Here is an 18,705-nt window from a genome sequence, read left to right on the forward strand (position 1 = left end):
TCACAAACAAAACATGGCAGTGAATTTGAAAATTACAATGTATAAAAGACTGGACATCCATAGGTTCAGTGTCAACACATATATGGAGAAATTTAGAAGGTACCAAAAGGGGCTGATGAGCACCAGAAGGGCCTCACAGGCCTTTTGGGGTATTCAACCTAGTCTAGACTGAGAATTTTGTCTTTTCAGTGTCCCAGAGATGATGAGGTCCAGACAGGATGACTAATGATAACCAAATTCACAAGGGCTGCTAGATAAACCTAAAGGTTAACTTAAGTAATTTAAAATGAGATTTACAACAGTTGTAGAGGCCAGTTACTTCTCTAGCCCATGCATTCTGTTCTTATAGGTAGATGCACAGGGAAAGCTAAAGTATCATCAGAAAGTCACTTAGTGTCAGAATGAGGTACATTAGCCATGTGCATCAAATGTTTAAGATTCAGAATAAGATGTCTGGCAGCCTCCATCTCTGAAGATGAGATATGCCTGAGACCTGGACCAGACAGATGGGGCCCTCTATCTTAGACTTTTCTGGAAAAAAACCTACTTTTTCCAATGACCGAACAACTCCCTGTGATTGAAATCCTCTCCTTTTGCTGGCCAGGAGCTTTGGTGAAGGGCCTTGGTGAAGCAGGGAGTTCAGGTCTCCCTGGAGAACCCTTCCTTCCCAGAAAGGGCATAACTTCAGCCATGCATCTGACGGAGTGGAGCAGAGGTGTGCATTCCAGAGAGCTATGGTGAACGGAGAGGGGTGGTCTCTGCTCCAAAACCCACCATCAGGTGAAGGGTCCATGATGCTTTCATTCAAGGGTGAGGGAATCCCACAGCTAAGTGAGTGCCATCAGACAATGCTACTGGCAAATCCTGAACTGGCCCCTTCAGGGAAAGGCTTCTGGAACCAAACCTCTCTAAGGGCCCCTTGTCTGTGTCCAGGAGTTAGCTATAATTACCCCATGGGGACATTTGTTCACAGACTTGTCAATCTCCCTTAGAGTCTTACTGCTGTCATGAGAGGTCTGCTGCTCCACCTAGGTCCCCTCTCTTCTACTTCTGCTATTCAGGCCCTGGTCCAAGGCCACTTCTTCCATGATGAGTTCTCCCCAGGTTGCAGAGCTTGCACCTTCCTCTGTCTGCCATTGCTCTTTGTGTCACTTATCACATGACATTACTAATAATGACAAATGATGGAGAGTGGGTCCTTCTATCTTAGACTAATGGCTAAAACTTACTGAGCACTTTCTAGGTGCTAAGTGCTTTACATGTATTATTTCATACAATCCTTGAATCTATCCCGTATTCTCACTGTATAGATGAGGAGACTGAGAATCTTAGAGATAAGAAGGGTGCCCAAGGTTATGCAATTTATGAAAGACAGGGTTTGAGCACAAGGTCTTTGAGCTGGTATTGATCTAGGTTCTTTTGTTTTTTGTTTTGTGTGTGTGTGTGTGTGTGTGTGTGTGTGTGTGTGTGTGTGTGCGCGCATGCGTCTGAGTACATACCTGCCTTTTAAAATAGCTCATGGGTTGGGAACCATGCCCTCTGGGCTACAAGCACCCACAGCCCGTTCTTGTATGTTTAGCTGGCTAGGCACATTTGACATACTTGTGAGTTGTTAAAAAAGAAAAAAACAGAAAGGAGAAGAGGTGGGGGAGATCGTTGGTGAGCAAAAAGCCTCAAATTCTTCCTGGCCCTTGACAGAAAAAGGTTGCCAATATCTGTACTAGATCATGAGTACTTTTTAAATAGAGCCCCTTTAAAATTAAAAGCCCCAGTGTGAAAAAATACACTCACACGTCGCTGATGGGACTGAAAATGGGTGCAACCACTTTGGTGGAAAACTTGGAATGGAACCACCATTTGACCCAGTTATTCCACTCCTTGGCACTTACCCAAAGGATTTAAAATCAGCATACTATAGTGACACAGTCACATCGGTGTTTATAGCAGCTCAAGTCACAATAACTAAGCTATGGAACCAACATAGGTGCCCTCCAACAAATGCACGAATAAAGAAAATGTGGCTATATACACAATAGAACATTACTTGGCCATAAAGAAGAATGAAATTATGACATATTCATAAATGGATGGAACTGGAGACTATCATCCTAAGTAAAATAAGCTGATCCCAAAAAACTAAAGGCCAAATATTCTCTCTGATATGTGGATGCTAACACACAATAAGGGGGAGGTGAATGAAGTAAAGAAGTTCTTTGGATTAGACAAAGGGGGATAAAGGGAAGGGAAGGGAGAAATGGGAAGAGGAAAGACAGTAGAATGAATCAGACATATCTTTCCTATGTTCATATATGAATACCCAACCAGTGAAACGCCACATTATGTACAACCAAGAGTGGGAAGTTATACTCCATGTATGTATAATATGTCAAAAAACACTCTACTGTTATATAGATCTAAAAAGAACAAATTTTTAAAAGAAAAAAAAATCAAAAGCCCCAATGTCCCCAATTTTCTGGTGAATTATTTTTCTGCAACTAAATTTCCTTATGCTGAGAGTGAAAACTGAGCAACTTGGTCCCAGTGCCTGGGTAGGTTCTAGCAAGGGTTGAAAAACTGGAATTATGCCATCCCTCTGGCTAGCAAAGCCTGGCTAAATCTATACATGTATATTTCCTGGCTTTTGTTCCTACAGATTGTAACATTCCCATAGGATGGTGGAGGCAGACTAGCTGCCTTCCAAGTTTGAACCAAACTGTGATTAAATTCATTTTCTCCTTCTTACATAATTTTCTCTTACTTCTGATGTGGATGAATCAGTTCACGGGAACCCTAGCAGGGCCTCTGGCCAGGGGTGCAAGTAACACTGAGAACAAATTCCTACCTTATTCATTGTAATTCTTCTGTAGAACCTAACACAACATTCCCTCAATTGTTTTCAGAAACACAAGAGCTGTATAGACGAGACAAACTTTCCAAAGTTCTACCAAACCCACAGGTTAGAGCTTCTACTTTTTACTGCTCTGGGGATTGATGGAGTACTGCCATGACATTAGATCTCCATGGACAAAGACAGGGTGTGATGCCTCCAAGAGGAGGACGAATTTGCAAAACTCCACCACCTGAACTCTCAAGGGCAACTTGAAGTATTCTGAAAGTCCTGGTTCGCATTAGATGCATCACTGTGGCCAAATAATGGATCACATTAAGTGCATATCTTCACTACTAAGTTTTAAAGATCTGTTTGAGGTGTCTTCTCTGCCTACCATCCATGGAGATGTTTTTCCCAGGACATGGCTAGCCCTCCCCATACCTTCCCATAATTTTAATCTGAGACACAATGAGGGACAAAGTTGGGCAGATCAATCTCTGAAGAATTTGGAATTGGGAATAAGGAATAGGCTCCCACTGTGGGATGATCCCTTGAGTAGATGTAAACATGGAAGCTGAGGTTGGCCAAAGACAAAAGAAACCAGCTGCAGAGGGCAAACAAGAAGTCCTGAAAGAAGCAGAGAAAGAGGGTAGACTGGTTTCCCAGGTCCAGCCCTGGAGAGATCACTGCCCCTGGGTACCATAAGGTTACTCCAATATAAGTTAGCTTTGTGGGAGTCAGTAACTTGAAGCCTAAAATGTCTTAACAATGACAGCTACATTTCTCTCCTCCTTGGGCATCATTCATAATTTCTGTGAGATCACTTGAGTTTAGCTACAAGTACTAAGACATGGGCATCAAGATGGGGACACTCGACTTCAGCATGAAATACTGTAGTGGAAGGATTTTCAGGGGGACTGTTTCTCTGATTTCTGGTATGTCACAACTCTGACCCTGATAAGATGGGAAACACAGGCGCCCAAATCAATGTGTAGACCCTGTTTTGATTCTATGTTGTACGAACCAACAGAACAAAGAGATTTTTGAGACAGCAAGAGAAATTTGGTTCTAGTCTAGATATCCACCCTTATTAAGGGATTATTCTCAATTTTGTTAGGACACATGATGGCGTAGTGGTTGTATTTACAGCAGAAGTCTGATTTTGTAGTGCTGCATACTGAAATGTTCACAACATCTGGGACTGTCTTTAAAATGCTCTAGCAAAAGAAAGCAACAAAGCAAAATTCCTAAAAGCAAAAAAAAAAAAAAAAAAAAAAAAAAGTAGTGGAAATAGATTAAATATTAATCATTGACAAAACTGAGTGATAAAGCACATGAAGATTTATTGTATTATTCCCTTCTACTTTTTGTGTTTGAAATGTTCCATAATAAAAAGTTGACATATAGATATGGGCTACAAATATATAGATAAAGATAGATGATGGATAGATAGATAGATAGATAGATAGATAGATAGATAGATAGATAGATAGATAGATTAAAAATGGACAGGCAAATTAAATTAAGATCTTGGCATGAAAGTGGTCTGATGGTAGAGCTTTTCTTCTCCTGACAACTGCAACTGAGGGAGCTGTCTAAGTATGCCTCTGGTTGGGTCATCCTCTTGCTGGTCACCCTTGAGGGTTTCTGAGGAACTTCCAGTCAGTCATACTTCATCTGGGAAAAGCTCTGTGAATGTTCTAGTCCCTGCCATCTCTCCTCACTTAATTAGACTTCCTATAACACTTGCCAACTGATTCAATCTTAGCATACAGAGTCAACCATGTGTGGCCTTTTGTCACTGCTTGGCAGTCACCATGGGTGTAGACTGGTGCTTCCCCAGTCTGATTGTAGGACTTTAAGTCCTCTTATACGGTCCTGCCTTGAGCTCTGCTAACTGGACGTGATCACTAAGTCCCTGAAGGAACAAGAGCTCCTAGATATCCCCTATTCTGTGTTCATACAGCTCACAGGTGAGGGCCTTGGATGGAACCCAAGGCCTCTCAGGTCACAGGGCACCTTACCCTCTTTTACCTGGGACTTGATCCAAGTTCAGGTTTTTTCTTTTCTCTCTCTCTCTCTCTCTCTCTCTCTCTCTCTCTCTCTCTCTCTCTCTCTCTCTCTCTCTCTCTCTCTTTCCTTCAATTGAACCCAGGGATGCTTAATCACTGAGTCATACCCAGCCCTTTTTTTATATTTTATTTTGAGACAGGGCCTTGCTAAATTGCTGAGGCTGGCTTCAAATTTGCGATCCTCTTGCCTCAGTTTCCTGAGCTGCTGGCATTATAGGCATGCACCACTGTGCCCGGTTCAGATTCATTTTTAAAAATCCCTGCTTGCCTAGCATAAGTCTCAGTTGTTAGTGTTTAGTGAAGAAATAGGGAAGGAACCAAGTTAGATATTGGATATAAAATCAGCTTGGTTATGGCAAATAGCATGATTATTCAGACCAGTAGATCCACAGAAGATAGAAATCAAATAGCCTCCAAAAGACTTTCATATGACGGCAAATCTCCATGCATGACTCCACTGCAATGAAACAGGACAGCCATGGCCATGGGGTCAGCTACACCAGCTTCCCTGGCTCAGGTACACCAGCAATCCATTTGCTCTTCCTCTTCCCTCTCCTCAAACCAGAGACTAGCCCACACTTCTATCAACTCACTGAAAGGAGCCCCCCTCCACCTGCTCCTAGGACCTGACTCCATCCAGAAGCCCCTTTAACCCACTCTCTTCTGGCCTCTTCCCATTAGCGTTCAATGTGTTCAGATAGAGCATCCTCAAAAATAAAAAACAAAGACTTCCCTTGAGCTCAAATTCAAGTCTCCAGAGACCTGTTTTGTTCCTGCCCTTCCTGGACAAGCATCTTGGCAGAACTGTCCACCTGAACCACCTTCTCCTTTTGTCTCTCTTCTTGACCCACTGCTGTCTGGCTTTTGCTCCCCCAGACTGCTCTCCATGCTCCACCCTCTATATATTCTACAGATCCTCCCCTACTCCTGGGCCCCTCCTTCCATTTTGACTGTCTCACTGCCCTTGGTTTTCAAGATTAAGCCCCTTTTCTTTCCCCTTCTAGCTCTCGGGTTTCTCCCTCTCAGTCTTCATTGTGAGTTCCTCTTCCTCTACCCATCCCTGAAAGCCTGAGGCTCTGTCTTAGGCTCTCTCGTCACTTCACAGACACCTGGGGATAACTCTATCCTTTTCTATGATTTGATTTCCATCTGGATCTGATGCTTCACAGTTCTCTGCCTCTATACTGAACTCCAGACCTCAGTGTCCATATGATGACCTGCTGAACACATCCACTTAGAAGTTTTCCCAAACATATCTTGTACAAAATGGAACTCATCATCGACCAGCCCCCAAACAAACAAAATTGCCCAACACATTAAAACCTTACTACTCTTTATGTTTCCTAAACTACTGCCATGAGATACCCACTTGCTCAGGCTGGAAATCTGGGCACATGTCACCAAGTTCTTCCAACGCTATGTTTTCAGTTATATCTCAATTACATCTCTTCTATCCCCACTGCCAATGTCTTGGTCCCAAGTTTTATTATCTCTCCCCTGGATCAGCCTCCTAACTGCCAAGTCTTGCTTCCTTTAATCCATTCTCCACCCCAAAGGCAGGTGATCTCTCTCACATACATATGCAGTTCTTCCCCTTTCCCACCTAAAACCCATCAGCGGTCCTCCAAATCTCTTAGCTTCAAGTTCAAGTTCCATAGCATGGTGTAAATAGGGCTTGATCAGTACCTGCCCTTTGCTCTACAATCCAGCCACAGGGAACTTCTGTCTCTCTATATATGTGTTTATCCTGGTCCAGGGGCCTCTTCCCCCCCCTTGCCTGTCCTCTCCTAGCTAACTCTGACCCACCCTTGGGTTCTCAGTGGGAACACCTCTTCCTTCTGGAAGACTTCCTTGGCCCCTCCTGTCTGAGTTAGAGGTACCTATGCTGTGTATTCACAGCACCCCCATTGTCAAAAGCCTACTTATTTGCCTGCATGTTCCACGAGATTGAGTCCAAAAGAGCAAGGCTGGCATTGTCCTGACCATTTTTCTTTCTCTAGCATCTGGTCCACGGCTTGCAGATAGTAAGCGCTTAGTAAATATTACCCAAATGAATGAACAAAGTTTGTTGACTTATGCATTGGGAGCTCAGCTGTCTGTTCTGTTTTATACATAGGGCCCCATAAGGTTGATTATGGAGCAAGTAATGAGGTGAGACTGGAAGGTATTCTACCCCATACTGAGAGGGGGAATGATCCTAAGAGGGCATTACACAAGCTCTTGAATAGGAACAGATTCAGAGTTGAGACAGGAAGTACAGGTTTTCTCCTCCACCCTGTATGGAGTGAAAAAGCATCTCTGCCTACGTGTAAAGAACCACACAGGGCTTTTGAAAATGTACTGCTCCGGTTTGACCCAACTAAGCTGACCCACTTCTCATGCACTTCTACTTCTTCCTGCTCTTTTGTTGTCATCACAGGAATGTTCTCAGAGCATATGTGTCTCATAAGAGCCTTCTGGCAAGTTCACGCTCTTGGTCTGCTCTGAGTTGAGGCCAGAACAGCTTGGATTTGGAATTTGCTTTCAGGGCTCTTAGAAGGCATTAAGCTCTGGTTATTTCTGAGAACCCAAAGGGCCCTCCATACTTGGGTGGGTTCCAACTGCTTTATTCTACTCCCCACCCTTCTCCTTATAGTCAGGCAGAGGTGGGCTTAATAGAGGATGGAATTCTGGGCAAACTATTTACTCAGGGTGAGGACTTCACCCCCACCCCACCTGATCCAGCCCTCCCTTTAGGCAAGGTCATTATCAGCAAAAGGCCAGCTGTTGTTTCTCTCATGGGAATGCTAAAGAGAGAGTTAAAAAAAAAATCTATCTTATTAACAGCCTGACCTACCAACATTGATCACATTAGAAATGACGCGGCACACACAGTCCCCATTATGTGCACGGGGCAAAGCTCAGCCGAGCTCAAAAAGCCACTTAAACCCATGCAGGAGTGACTCCTTCAAGGACCTGAAACATCCCCCAAACTAATAACCCCGACAAAGCACCACCAGGGAAAATTCCTTGCGGATTTGAGATTTTCATTCTTTTAATCTCCTAACTCAATAAAGCAAACACTCCTTGCAACAAATTAAATACTTTTATTAAAGGGTTCCCTCCCTCATTCTCCTTGGTGTGGATATTGTGGGACCCTGTGAGTCTTCTTGAGGGGATGTCTCCCACTCTCCATCATTGTCTTCTGTTACTCCAAGGAGGCCCTGAATTGACTAGAATTTGCTAGTTCTTAGATTTTGGAAACTTCTGGGAACTCTGGCTTCCCTCAGATGGGTCCCAGAGCCTGTTAATTCAGGGAAATGCTTCCCATTCTTTTGATGAGGTGACAGGTCCCAAATAGGTCTGACCCAAGCACCTCTTCTCTCACAGTTTACCTGGATAAGGACCCAGAAAAGCTGTCCAGACCAGGTGGACCTTTTAGCCAATAGTCAAACCCTTCTGACTTCACCGGGGTTTTGCTGGTCATACCTTGAAAGGTTAGCTGGAGAGACGATTATAGGAAGGTGGGGCAAAGTAGAGAAAGGGGAGTCAAGGTGGGGAGGCCCTCAGCTGTTCTCCACTGCTTCCTGCTTCCAAGTCGGTCCTCAGCCACTCCCCTCTGGGATCTGCCTGGAATTGTCTTCAGGGATTTGTATTTCTGGTCACCACTCTTTTCAGCATGGGTTTGAGCCTGTTATACTGAGGCTTTTCCTGGGTCTCCTCAGATGCTGTTCTCAGAAAGCTTACCTCACAGAAAAACCCACCACCTTGCAGATGATACATGCCAGAGTGCTTTATAGTTTAAGAGGAGACTCTTAGAAATATTCTCATCTACAGTTTATCAGTTTCAATGCTTGGTCTGTAGTGCTAGGGGTGCTATGCGTCCAAACAAAAAGAACAGAAACAGGCAACAATAGGGTCTTTGAGGGCCCTGAAGCCTTCTCAGCAAGGACTCACTGGCTATGTAATAGTCCCATAGTGTAATAGTGGTGGATGTGGCCCTGGCAATTATTCCAGGGGTTCTGGGTAAAGAGCCTGCCCAGGGTGGGGAGAAGGCACCCTCTCTTTCTCAGACCTCTGAAAGGCCCTTTTCTCACTTTCACACACTTTGAACAGAAGAGATACATGTTCAGGGCTTCAGACTTTGGGCCCTAGCCCCTCACAGTTGTGAAACAATAATCTAGGATGGGCTCTGGTCATTTGAAATATCCTGCCCCCTTTTGTCAACTCTGGATAGATGGAGCTCTAGGGTTGCTGGGCTCCACAGCTGTCTACATTTATCTCCAACTCTAATAGAATTGCCTCTACACCTATGTCCTCCTCTGAAGTCAAAACAGAATCCCTAGAAGTTGGAGGAGGGCAGCGAAGTGGCTGAGAAAATAGGGAAAGCATGACAAAGTGTCTAAGCCCTCAAGCTGGGGAGTCAGACAGGACTGGGCTGGAATCCAGACAGCCACCTGTGTGCTCTTACCCTTGGCAAGCTACTAGTCCTTCTTCACCCCAGAATTCTCTCAATAAAACAGGATAATAGTTTCCACCCCATTAGGGTCACTATGCAGCTTGAATGAGATGAGAGTGTGAATCATTCATTGGGTAAGAGTTCAATGAAGAGACTGATGGAAAGAGGCTCCTGGGCCTGCACACAGGGCTGGGCCCAGCTGTGGAGCGAGGGATTCATTCCTCCCCAGTGGCCTTTTCCCAGATGCCCCTGCAGGAGAGGTGGAGCAGGGAACCCGAGGATGTTGAAATTTGCTGCTTCTGACTCTGCATAGCAACTGCCCATGCCATTGAGGGAGGTGGGTGAGGGAGGAGCCCAGGCCACATATGGAGGGAGCTGTCAGGCCCTGGGTGTCAGGTGGCCCCCACACAAAGTCAGTCCTGGGCACAGCTGGAAGCAAGTCCATGCGTTCTCCACAAGGCACTGTTACCTTTCAGGAGGCAAAAACTGGTTCTTAGGAGAATGAAAAAAAATGGCAGCTGGCAGTAACCATTAATGGTTTGCAGTACTCCAGAGCTCAAATATGACAAATATTATTCCTTAATAGTTAATGTCTCTCATTAGAAATACATTAAATTTTAATTTATAAAGTTAATTAAAATTGTTTCTCCTCCTGGGGAAGAGGGGCATATTCCAAAGCAAAAACAAACACACACACACACACACAAAAAGATTGAGAAACATCAGGACAGACTATCTTGCATACTCTCTTCACATCCCTCCCAGGGTCTCTCCTGCTGCTCTTATGATTTCTTTCCTTTTTCTTGGTCTCTTTGGAGCATGTGGCACTGCCAACCAGGCCAGTTCAATTCAGAGGCAGGTACTGGAGATATGGGTAGCAGTGACCACTCCTTACCCTTACCCTCCCTCAGCTCTTGTGACTCCACCAAGCACTTCCCCTCCAGCCTTCCAGGTCTCCTATTCCTTCTCCTACCCCTATTTCTAAAGCTCTGTCTGCACCCCTCTCTTTTCGCCATGGTTCCACCTCTGCAGTTAATTCTAGTTGTCTAGCCCCAAATGCTATACCAAGTCTTTTTTTTGTTGTTGTTTTTTTAGCAGCCCACTAGGCCTTTCTATTTGGACTTTCCCTGCCACTCAGACTCTGTGCCTGGCACACATTCTCTTTCTTCCAGGAAGCCCTCCCTGTCTACCACAGCTGCTTGGCAACTCCCTTCTACAGCACACAGTTCAAGCCATTTTGACATTACCATTAAAGAACATATGTCCCTTTTATTATTCTTTCAGGGTTTCATGGATGACTGTCTTATCTTCCCGCTTTTCATTTCTTTAAGGATAAAAACAAAATCACAAGTTTCTGTTTGCTCTTCAATGTCCAACATAGTTGCGGACCCAAAGGAAGGCAGGCAAGATGGTATTTGTGGACCAGAAAGTTCCCTGGAAGACTCAAGATGCAAGGTGCCACTCCTACTAGGAGGATCAGCCCGGCCAGGGCCCCAGGAACACTGCAGGGGGAAGCCACCCTCCATCTCCCTCCTGGGGCTCCTTCTCACCTGGCTGACTCCTTCCACTCCATCTGGTCCCCATCATGTTGCAGAGTGTCCATCTCTGTGAAGAGAGTGGGGTTGGGAACCTCATCTTCCTCCCCCAGGATGTCCTGGAGCTGCTCAGCAGCTGGAGACCCTGCAAAGGAAGAGTGGAAAGGTGTGCTGAGCACCTTGTGGAAGACAGGAGGGCTACAAGGCCAAAAGAAATGGAGTAGGAAGGTTGGGGCTGTGGCTCAGTGGTAGAGCACTCACCTAGCATGCATGAGGCACTGGGTTCGATTCTCAGCACCACATAATAAAATAAAGGTATCATGTTCATCTACAATTTAAAGACAAGTGTTTTAAAAAAAAAAAGAAATGGGGCAAGAGTCAAGGGCAAGGGAAAAGTATGTCCTGATTTGGTAAAACTAAGTCCAGCTTCTGGGTGAAGCTGGATTTACATTACTTTGGTTGGATGTGGGTGAGATAAGGATTTGGTCTGTATTTAGACTCAGAGTCTTGTGGTTGAATGGTGGAGGAGGATGGAAAATAGCCCAAGTCAGGGGATCAGCAAGAACCAAGAACAGAATAGAAAAGTGAAGTATAGTCTAATCGAACTTGAGCCTAACAAACCCAGAGAGGACCTTCTTCCTGTTGGGCCCCAAACTGTTTGGTTTGACTCTTTTGGGAGCTGACTAACTCCTGAAGGTGGTCATGAAGAGGCAATCAGTTATGTGAAAGGACATGTTGGCACCAGTGTGCCATGTGGGCCACTTTCATCATTGGCAAGGTGGGGTGTGTTTCCTGAGTGCCCAGCCTGATCCCCAATGGACCAATTGAAGTTGCCACGTGGGTATCTCTTGGGTACCTCAAAGCTCAGCAACCCAACACTGAACATGTACCCTCACCTAAACATGCTTCCCTTTCCTTCCTTCCTATATTTAGTGAATACCTATTATGTGCTAGGCATTGTTCTAGGTGTTGGAAAATAACGTAGTAAAGAAGACCCAAATGTCCTTGCTGTCTTATGCTTCTGTTCTAGTGGCAGAAACTGATAATAAATAAGTAAACAAACCCATAAGTGACCTTTTTAGATAATATAAATTCTCTGAAAAACATCACATGACTGGGGAAGCTACAGGAGATAAGAAGGTCATGAAAGGCTCTAAGAGAAGGAGTATTTGAACTGTGATTTAAAAGATGGAAGAAGGGCTGGGGAATATAGCTCAGTTCATAGAGTGCTTGCCTGTCAAGCACAAGTCCCTGGGTTCAATCCCCAGCACTTCCCCCCGCCAAAAAAAATCAAAGTGGTAGGAATGTGTCAGTCAGTGTGGCATGAAACATGGTGAGCAGGTGGGAGAGAAGGATGGCAAGATGTCAAAGTGGTGACCAATGCCTTAGGTAAAGGCATCCTGTTCCCACCACTACACAGGCTAGATACCCTGGGGTTCTCATCACCTCACCTCTCTTTTCCTTATCCTCGCTTCCACGTTAGAATTTTCAAGACTGCATTTGCACATCAACCCCACTGCTCTGCCCTGATTCAGTCTCCCATCAACTGCCTCCAAACCTCATCATCTTCTCCTTCCTCCCAGTGTCTTAAGCCCTCAGTTTATCATTCCCTCTGTCCTCACTCATTTCTCAGCAGGCCCCCAGGGGTCAATAATTTCGACTATCCTCTCATCACCCCTTTTATTTGCTTCCCCCTTGGCTGATAAAACCAGTCAATACCCTAACAAGAATTCATTGACCTGTTCTTTGCAAGGGTGTCTGAGGTTTCCAGGGGGAGGCGAAGTGCACAGTGGACTTCTAATCTAGCCACATATGGGTACAAATCTCAGAGTTGCCACTTCTGCATGGGTAAATTCAGCCTGAGTGAACAGGGTTGTTGGAAGGAGGAAATCATTTAAGGAGAATATAACACCTGACACAGGGCTTAGGATGTAACAGGTGCTTATCTCCCCTCACCGCCAACCCAGGCCTCAGGCACATGAGCTCTGCTGTAGAAACCACTCAACAGTGCAAATGGAGAGTTCTTCCCTCAGCAGGTCTCAAGTGCAGGCACCTCCCACTCATCCCATCAGCTCCCCTCCCCGTACTCTTCTTACCCCTCGACGCCATTCATAACCTTTGCTCCTCTCTTTAAGCTTCTTGATCTACATTCTACCCCACTTCACCAAGAAAATAAAGGCTTCCAGGCATGAAATCCATTAGTCTTCTCTTTAGTCCTTCTATGTCCTCACTCCTATTGCCATCCATCTTTGAACAAAAGATCTTTCCTTCTGAGTAATCTGACTCTCTCTGCCTCTCATTATCTCCTGGCAGTAGCCACCCACAGTCCCACTGCCTCTGGTCACCCCACCTATCTACATGGCCCAGATAGCAGCAGAGTTTGCTTTTAACACATTTCAAGTATGTTTATGCAGTGGATTCCTGGGAGCCACAGTGCTCTTTGGGCAGCCCCATAAAATATTATACATGAGTTAGAAAGAATTTTACTGGTAGAAAATACTATTTACCTGTATGTACCTCATTTATTTAAAATGATTTTATTTCCAAAAGTTTCTATTATTATTTTTAATATATTTCCTTTTCATTGACTTATTGATTGCTGGCATTTGCTGGCAGTCACAAGATTTAAGCAAATTTTGCCAGGTTCTGTGGCGCATGCCTGTAATCTCAGCAGCTCAGGAGGCTGAGACCAGAGGATTGCGAGTTCAAAGCCAGCCTCAGCAATGGAGAGGTGATAAGCAACTCAGTGAGACTCTGTCTCTAAATAAAATACAAAATAGGGCTGGGGAATGTGGCTCAGTGTTTGACACATGCCCCTGAGTTCAATCCCTGGTACCCCCCCCCCAAAAAAAAAAAAAAAAAGATTTAAGGAAATTTTAGAAAAGAAAATCAACAATTGAAAAAACGATTTTTTCTTCAAATTGGGAGAGGACTATGACTATTTGATTTTAGGGGCCACACACCAATTCTCCATGAGATCAGCGTTTAATAACTACTCTTCTTTTGGCAATGCTGGTACCCAGGGCCTCAGACAAGCTAGGCAAGTACTCTATCACTGAGCCACATCCCCAGCCCTCAATAACTACTCTTAAAATGTGGAATTGATTGTTACCATTCGGGTGAAAAACTTTCACGAGCTTTTCACTGTCTAAACCTAAGGTTGGTGGTATGGCTCAAAACATCTCTTGTGATCTGGCCCTGACCTGTCTTTCTAGGTTCCAGTGTGTCCCTCACCAAGCCATTCTGGATCCCAGCAAGCCTGGACACCAGCTGTCCTGACCCCAGCTCTTGTTGATCCCAGCCACACCAGCACATACATGGTTCTCTGAAGAGGAGGGCAAGCTACCTTTGGGTCTCTGTGCCTACTACTCCATAACTCTGGAGTTCCTTTCCCCCTTCAAAGCTACAAAGAAGGCAAATAAATGGAATGACCATGGAGAGATGAGGTGGGGCAGAGGGCAGTAGGTCTGAGCCAGCCCTGAATGGGCATTACCTGCTCCCTGGAATAGCTGAGTGCTGGAGTCTCCGGCTGTTGGTGCTGCCTCTGACCCCAGCCTGTTTCTGCTGCTGTCACCCTGGCTGCTGCCTGGCTCCTGTTCTTCACACAACAAACTCACTTTTGTTTCCAGTTAAGCAGCAGGGGAGGTGTGGGGGAAGGAGGAGGAGGAGGAGGAGGAGGAGGAGGAGGAAAAAAAATGTGTGAAAGGAGACTGGAGTGATGGAGAGAGAGGGCTATATGTAGAGGGAATAGAGATGTGGTAAGTGTGAAAGAGATTATGGGAAATTATGTGGGAGAGAAAAACTACATTGAAAGTGAATTAAAGATACAGTGTGTGTGAGAGAGAGGGAAGAGAAGAAGAAAGAGGGAGATCTCAGGTGCACTCGAGAGAGAAGGGCTCAGTGGCTACAGTGAAACTAGCAAAAAGCTGTTCCCTACAGTAGCAGGGTTGGCAGCTACTGTGAGAGGACTGGCAGAACTGCCCCTCTCCCTCTCAATGGGCCCTTCCCCCTTTTCCTGAAAGCTCCAGGACAGCCCAGGCCCCTCTCCTCAGGCTCCTTTATAAAGGCCCTGGTAGGATTTGCCTTGAGACTCCTAGAAGTTTCTCAAAAGCCCCCTCTCTCAGGTAAGCTGGCTGGTGAGTGGCCTGGCTGGGCCCTGGGGTGGAGGTAGGGAGTTGGAGGACAGTGTTTGCTGTGGGGGCCCAACATTTCACAGCAAGCAATGTTTATTCAATAGCGTTTCATATAACTGCTTCCTCTCCTTTCCCAACTTTAAATGCAAATTGGGTCTTCTTCCTTTTTGCCCACCTCTGAGACAAAATGCCAAAAGTTATTATTCAGTGGGTGTTTTCTGAGAGCCTATGGTCAGAGGGAACTGGTCACTTCAGGGTGTGTGGTGAACCCTCCTGGGGAATTATTTTGCTCCTCTGAGAAACTCCTAATCTCCTGGGTTTAGTTTTTACTGGGTTTTTACTGAGTACTTAGAATGAGCCAAGGTTGATTAGAGGTCACCGAATGGTGGCAGCTCCAAGGAGCTACAAACCCCGAATTTCACTAAGTCTTAGAGCTGAGAGGGAGCTTAGTGTTGGCTATGTCCAAACACTTCATTTCATGGATAAGAAAACTGAGACCCACTTTACACCACAGAAGGCCCCCCACCAGGTTCCAATCCAGAGTCTGGGAGAGAGGGAGCCCACACTTTCTGACATCTTCCACTCCATACTGCCCCACTGGCTGGATCCATTGACTACATTTTCATACCTAAGGCTTGAAAATCGAACTTACCCATTATAAAGCTGAAAAAACAGAAGCATAGGGTGACAACCATGTGTTGAATGCTGGGCTCCAAGCAAAGCCACCATTACATAGACCTCTATAAAAGGCATCCCAGGAGTTTCTGCCTTCGTGGACAGTGAACATCTGGGCTCCCCTGAGGGTCCTGGGCTCTACAGCTTGCACTGCACTGTGTTTGAGGTTGGCCCAGTCCCTCCTAAGTGCTGCTAAGCAGCCACTGCAGGCCATACCAAGTCAGGCTTGGCCTCAACACCCAAAGAAAGATTGCCAAGGATGCCAGAAGGACCCTCTCTGTTAATGTGAGCCAAGACCTGGGTTCAACTCTTTACACTAATTACTAGTGGTAGGATCTTGGTAAGGCACTAAACTCTGAATCTTGGTTTTCCCATCCATAAAATGGGAATAATTATGCCTACTAACCTGGATTGTTGGAGAGTAAAGGAGATAATATATATAATGTAGCTAGCATAGTGCTTGGAATACAGCAGTCACTCAATAAATGATATTGCCATTATTGCTATTTCCAGGAGGTGTGACCCCATCCTCCCTTATCGCCAATCACCAGCCTACCCTCTGAGCATTCCAGGGGCTCAGTCCTTTCCAGTTTCTAAACCCCCCTGCTACACCCACACTACCCATGTCCCTCCTCCACCTTGATGCCCCGCTCCTGCTCACAGAAAGTCTAGCTTACCACAAGCTGTCCTATTGCATCAGGGTTTCTCTAATGTACTGCAGGTCCCACATGCATGCAATAACTTACAAGTTAACCTACATAATTAGAAATGCCACATAACTAACTGTAAGAGTCACATAGCCTGGACACACATGTAGGAATGAATTCAACAAGCAGTTTCTGGGAGCAACACAAGCTCAGTGAGGATGAGTGTCAGGAAGTACAGTGGAGACTTCAACTCCCAGTAAAGACTCAGGAGGTATTTTTGACCTCCAGGAGGTCAGCATCAGGATTTCAGAGATTCCCTCTCTTTTAGGCTCCACATTAAATCACTAGACAGTCAGCTTTGGAGGTCAGGGTCTGTCTTGTTCACATCACGCTGCTGGCCCCTGACACAGGGCTCACACAGCAAGGGCACTCAATAAATATTTGCTGGGTGAGTGAATTTGACTGATTAACACTCATGAGCACATCAGCTGGGATTAGCCGCAGCAAGAAAGGAGCCAAGAACAAGGAAATGGAGATGGGGGTTGAGCAGGGGGAGCAGTAGTGGCTTGAGGCCACTAAGTATTGGGGAGTGGGAGACAGAACTTGAGAGCGCCAAAGTCATTCTTGCCAATTGTGATAAGCAGGCATCCTCCAGCCCCCAGTACTGAGGATTAGACCCAGGGGCACTTCACCACTGACCTGCGTCCCCAGCCCTTTTTTTTATGTTTTACTTTGAGACAGGGTCTCACTAAGTTGTCCCAGGCTAGCCTAGAATTTGCCATCCTCTTGCCTCAGCATCCCGATTAGCTAGGATTACAAGCATGGCAAGCACCACCACACCTGGCATGAAAGCCTTTGAGAGGGGAACTTGGAGGCCCCCAGTACTAGTTTCATGGACAATAAAGTTCCCTTCTCAGAAACTGTACATAAACTTCAAATGTGCTTTCTGAGAGAGGAAGAGGAGAGAATACTACCACGTGTGCATATGAGTATGTCTGCCCAGCCCATGTCCCCCAGCTTCATAAGGATGAGTGGGGGAGGGGGGGCAATTGTTGGATAACATATACCTATGTCCTTGGCCACAATTAATTGGATCAGGAGCAGTTAAGTAATTGGACACGTGACCAAAGCCTGGAAATTTTGAACCAGGTCTCTGAGTTGGCTGGGCCTTTCCTGATGGTTTCTAGGAGAGAGAACACGTAAACTGTAAGCCTAGGGCGCAGACAGGCAGAAAGGGCTGAGCTGCAGAGAAAGAGAAGTGAAGTGACCTGGAGCTGAAGCAGAGAAGACCATGCAGACCCAGAGAGGGGACTGAGAAGATGCCACATCCTCCCACTGGAGCCTGACTGTTCCTTCTGTCTTGGACTGTGAGAAACTCCTTTGCTTTTACAATACAAGTGATTTCTCTCTCTTCCCTCCCTTCTCTCTTTCTGACTCTGTCTCTTCTTCCTTGCCCAATCCAGCTCAGCTAGGTTTCTGATATTGTGATATAATTACCTTCTCAATCATGAGTCTCCATATGTAAAATTCCAGGTTATGAAGAGCCTTCTTGAAAACTGTAAGCCTAAGAGTTATAAAAGAATGCCATGATGAAATAGAACAAGAAGGTTCAGGGAATCAGTGAAAGAAAGTGGAGCAAAGCAGAGACAGAATAAGCTCGAGGAAAGTCACCTTAGCCCTGGCTCTGCTGGGTCAGGGGGACTAGAATACTCTGGCATGTGCATGACATCAGGAAGAATATCTCAAGTGTATTGGAATGCGGGGACCTCTGCCAAAGCTCCCCGAGAAATTTAAATAAAGAATCCCTAGGCCTTTCCCTTCTGAGACCCCCAGTCACTCTGCTCCTCCAGTTCTGGAAAGGGTATCAACCTCCGTATGAAATTAGAAAGACCCTGAGCATTTGTAGGAGACCCCACGGGGAAAAGAGAATGCCACCCATCTTACTAGTGCTCACCCACTCCTGGAGAGCCAAAATGGTAAAAGGTAGTTGATTGTCCTACAACTGTTATTCATTACTTAGGAAGTGTAAAATGTCACAGTCTTCCATTTCACGTGTTGTCCTTATTGCTTTGTTTTAGTGAATATGAATGCAATAAAGTGGAGACATTATCATTTAAAACCAAAACAGTTGCTGCTTCTCCTTTCTAAGCCAAGAGGGAGCTCAGAATTTGAGCAACAAGGTACTGTGAGGAGACCCAAAAGGGCAGTGACGGTGGGCGAGGAGGTGCCAAAAATATGGTAGGAGAGAAAGGTGGCCAAGGACAACTTTTCAGTGGTCAGAGGATTTTTAAGAACAGGGATACCTAGTATCTCATTTTCAAGATTGTATATATCTGCAAGGTAAAATCCATCTACGATTCCAAACCTTTCACAAA

At 45.4% G+C, this 18,705-nt stretch overlaps 1 protein-coding gene across 4 annotated transcripts in view; it reads right to left on the reverse strand.

Moving 5' to 3' along the window:
* SLC4A5 (solute carrier family 4 member 5) overlaps nucleotides 1-18,705 on the reverse strand; it is a 122,565-nt gene that overhangs the window by 58,286 nt on the left and 45,574 nt on the right. For all 4 annotated transcript variants that reach the window (XM_079111527.1, XM_079111526.1, XM_079111529.1 and 1 more), the window contains exon 5: nucleotides 10,891-11,020. In XM_079111527.1, the coding sequence (XP_078967653.1) occupies nucleotides 10,891-11,020 (130 nt within the window). The remainder of the gene's footprint in view (nucleotides 1-10,890; nucleotides 11,021-18,705) is intronic.

Source organism: Sciurus vulgaris, assembly GCF_902686455.1.
Source record: "Sciurus vulgaris genome assembly, chromosome: 14".
Classification (NCBI taxonomy): Eukaryota; Metazoa; Chordata; class Mammalia; order Rodentia; family Sciuridae; genus Sciurus; species Sciurus vulgaris.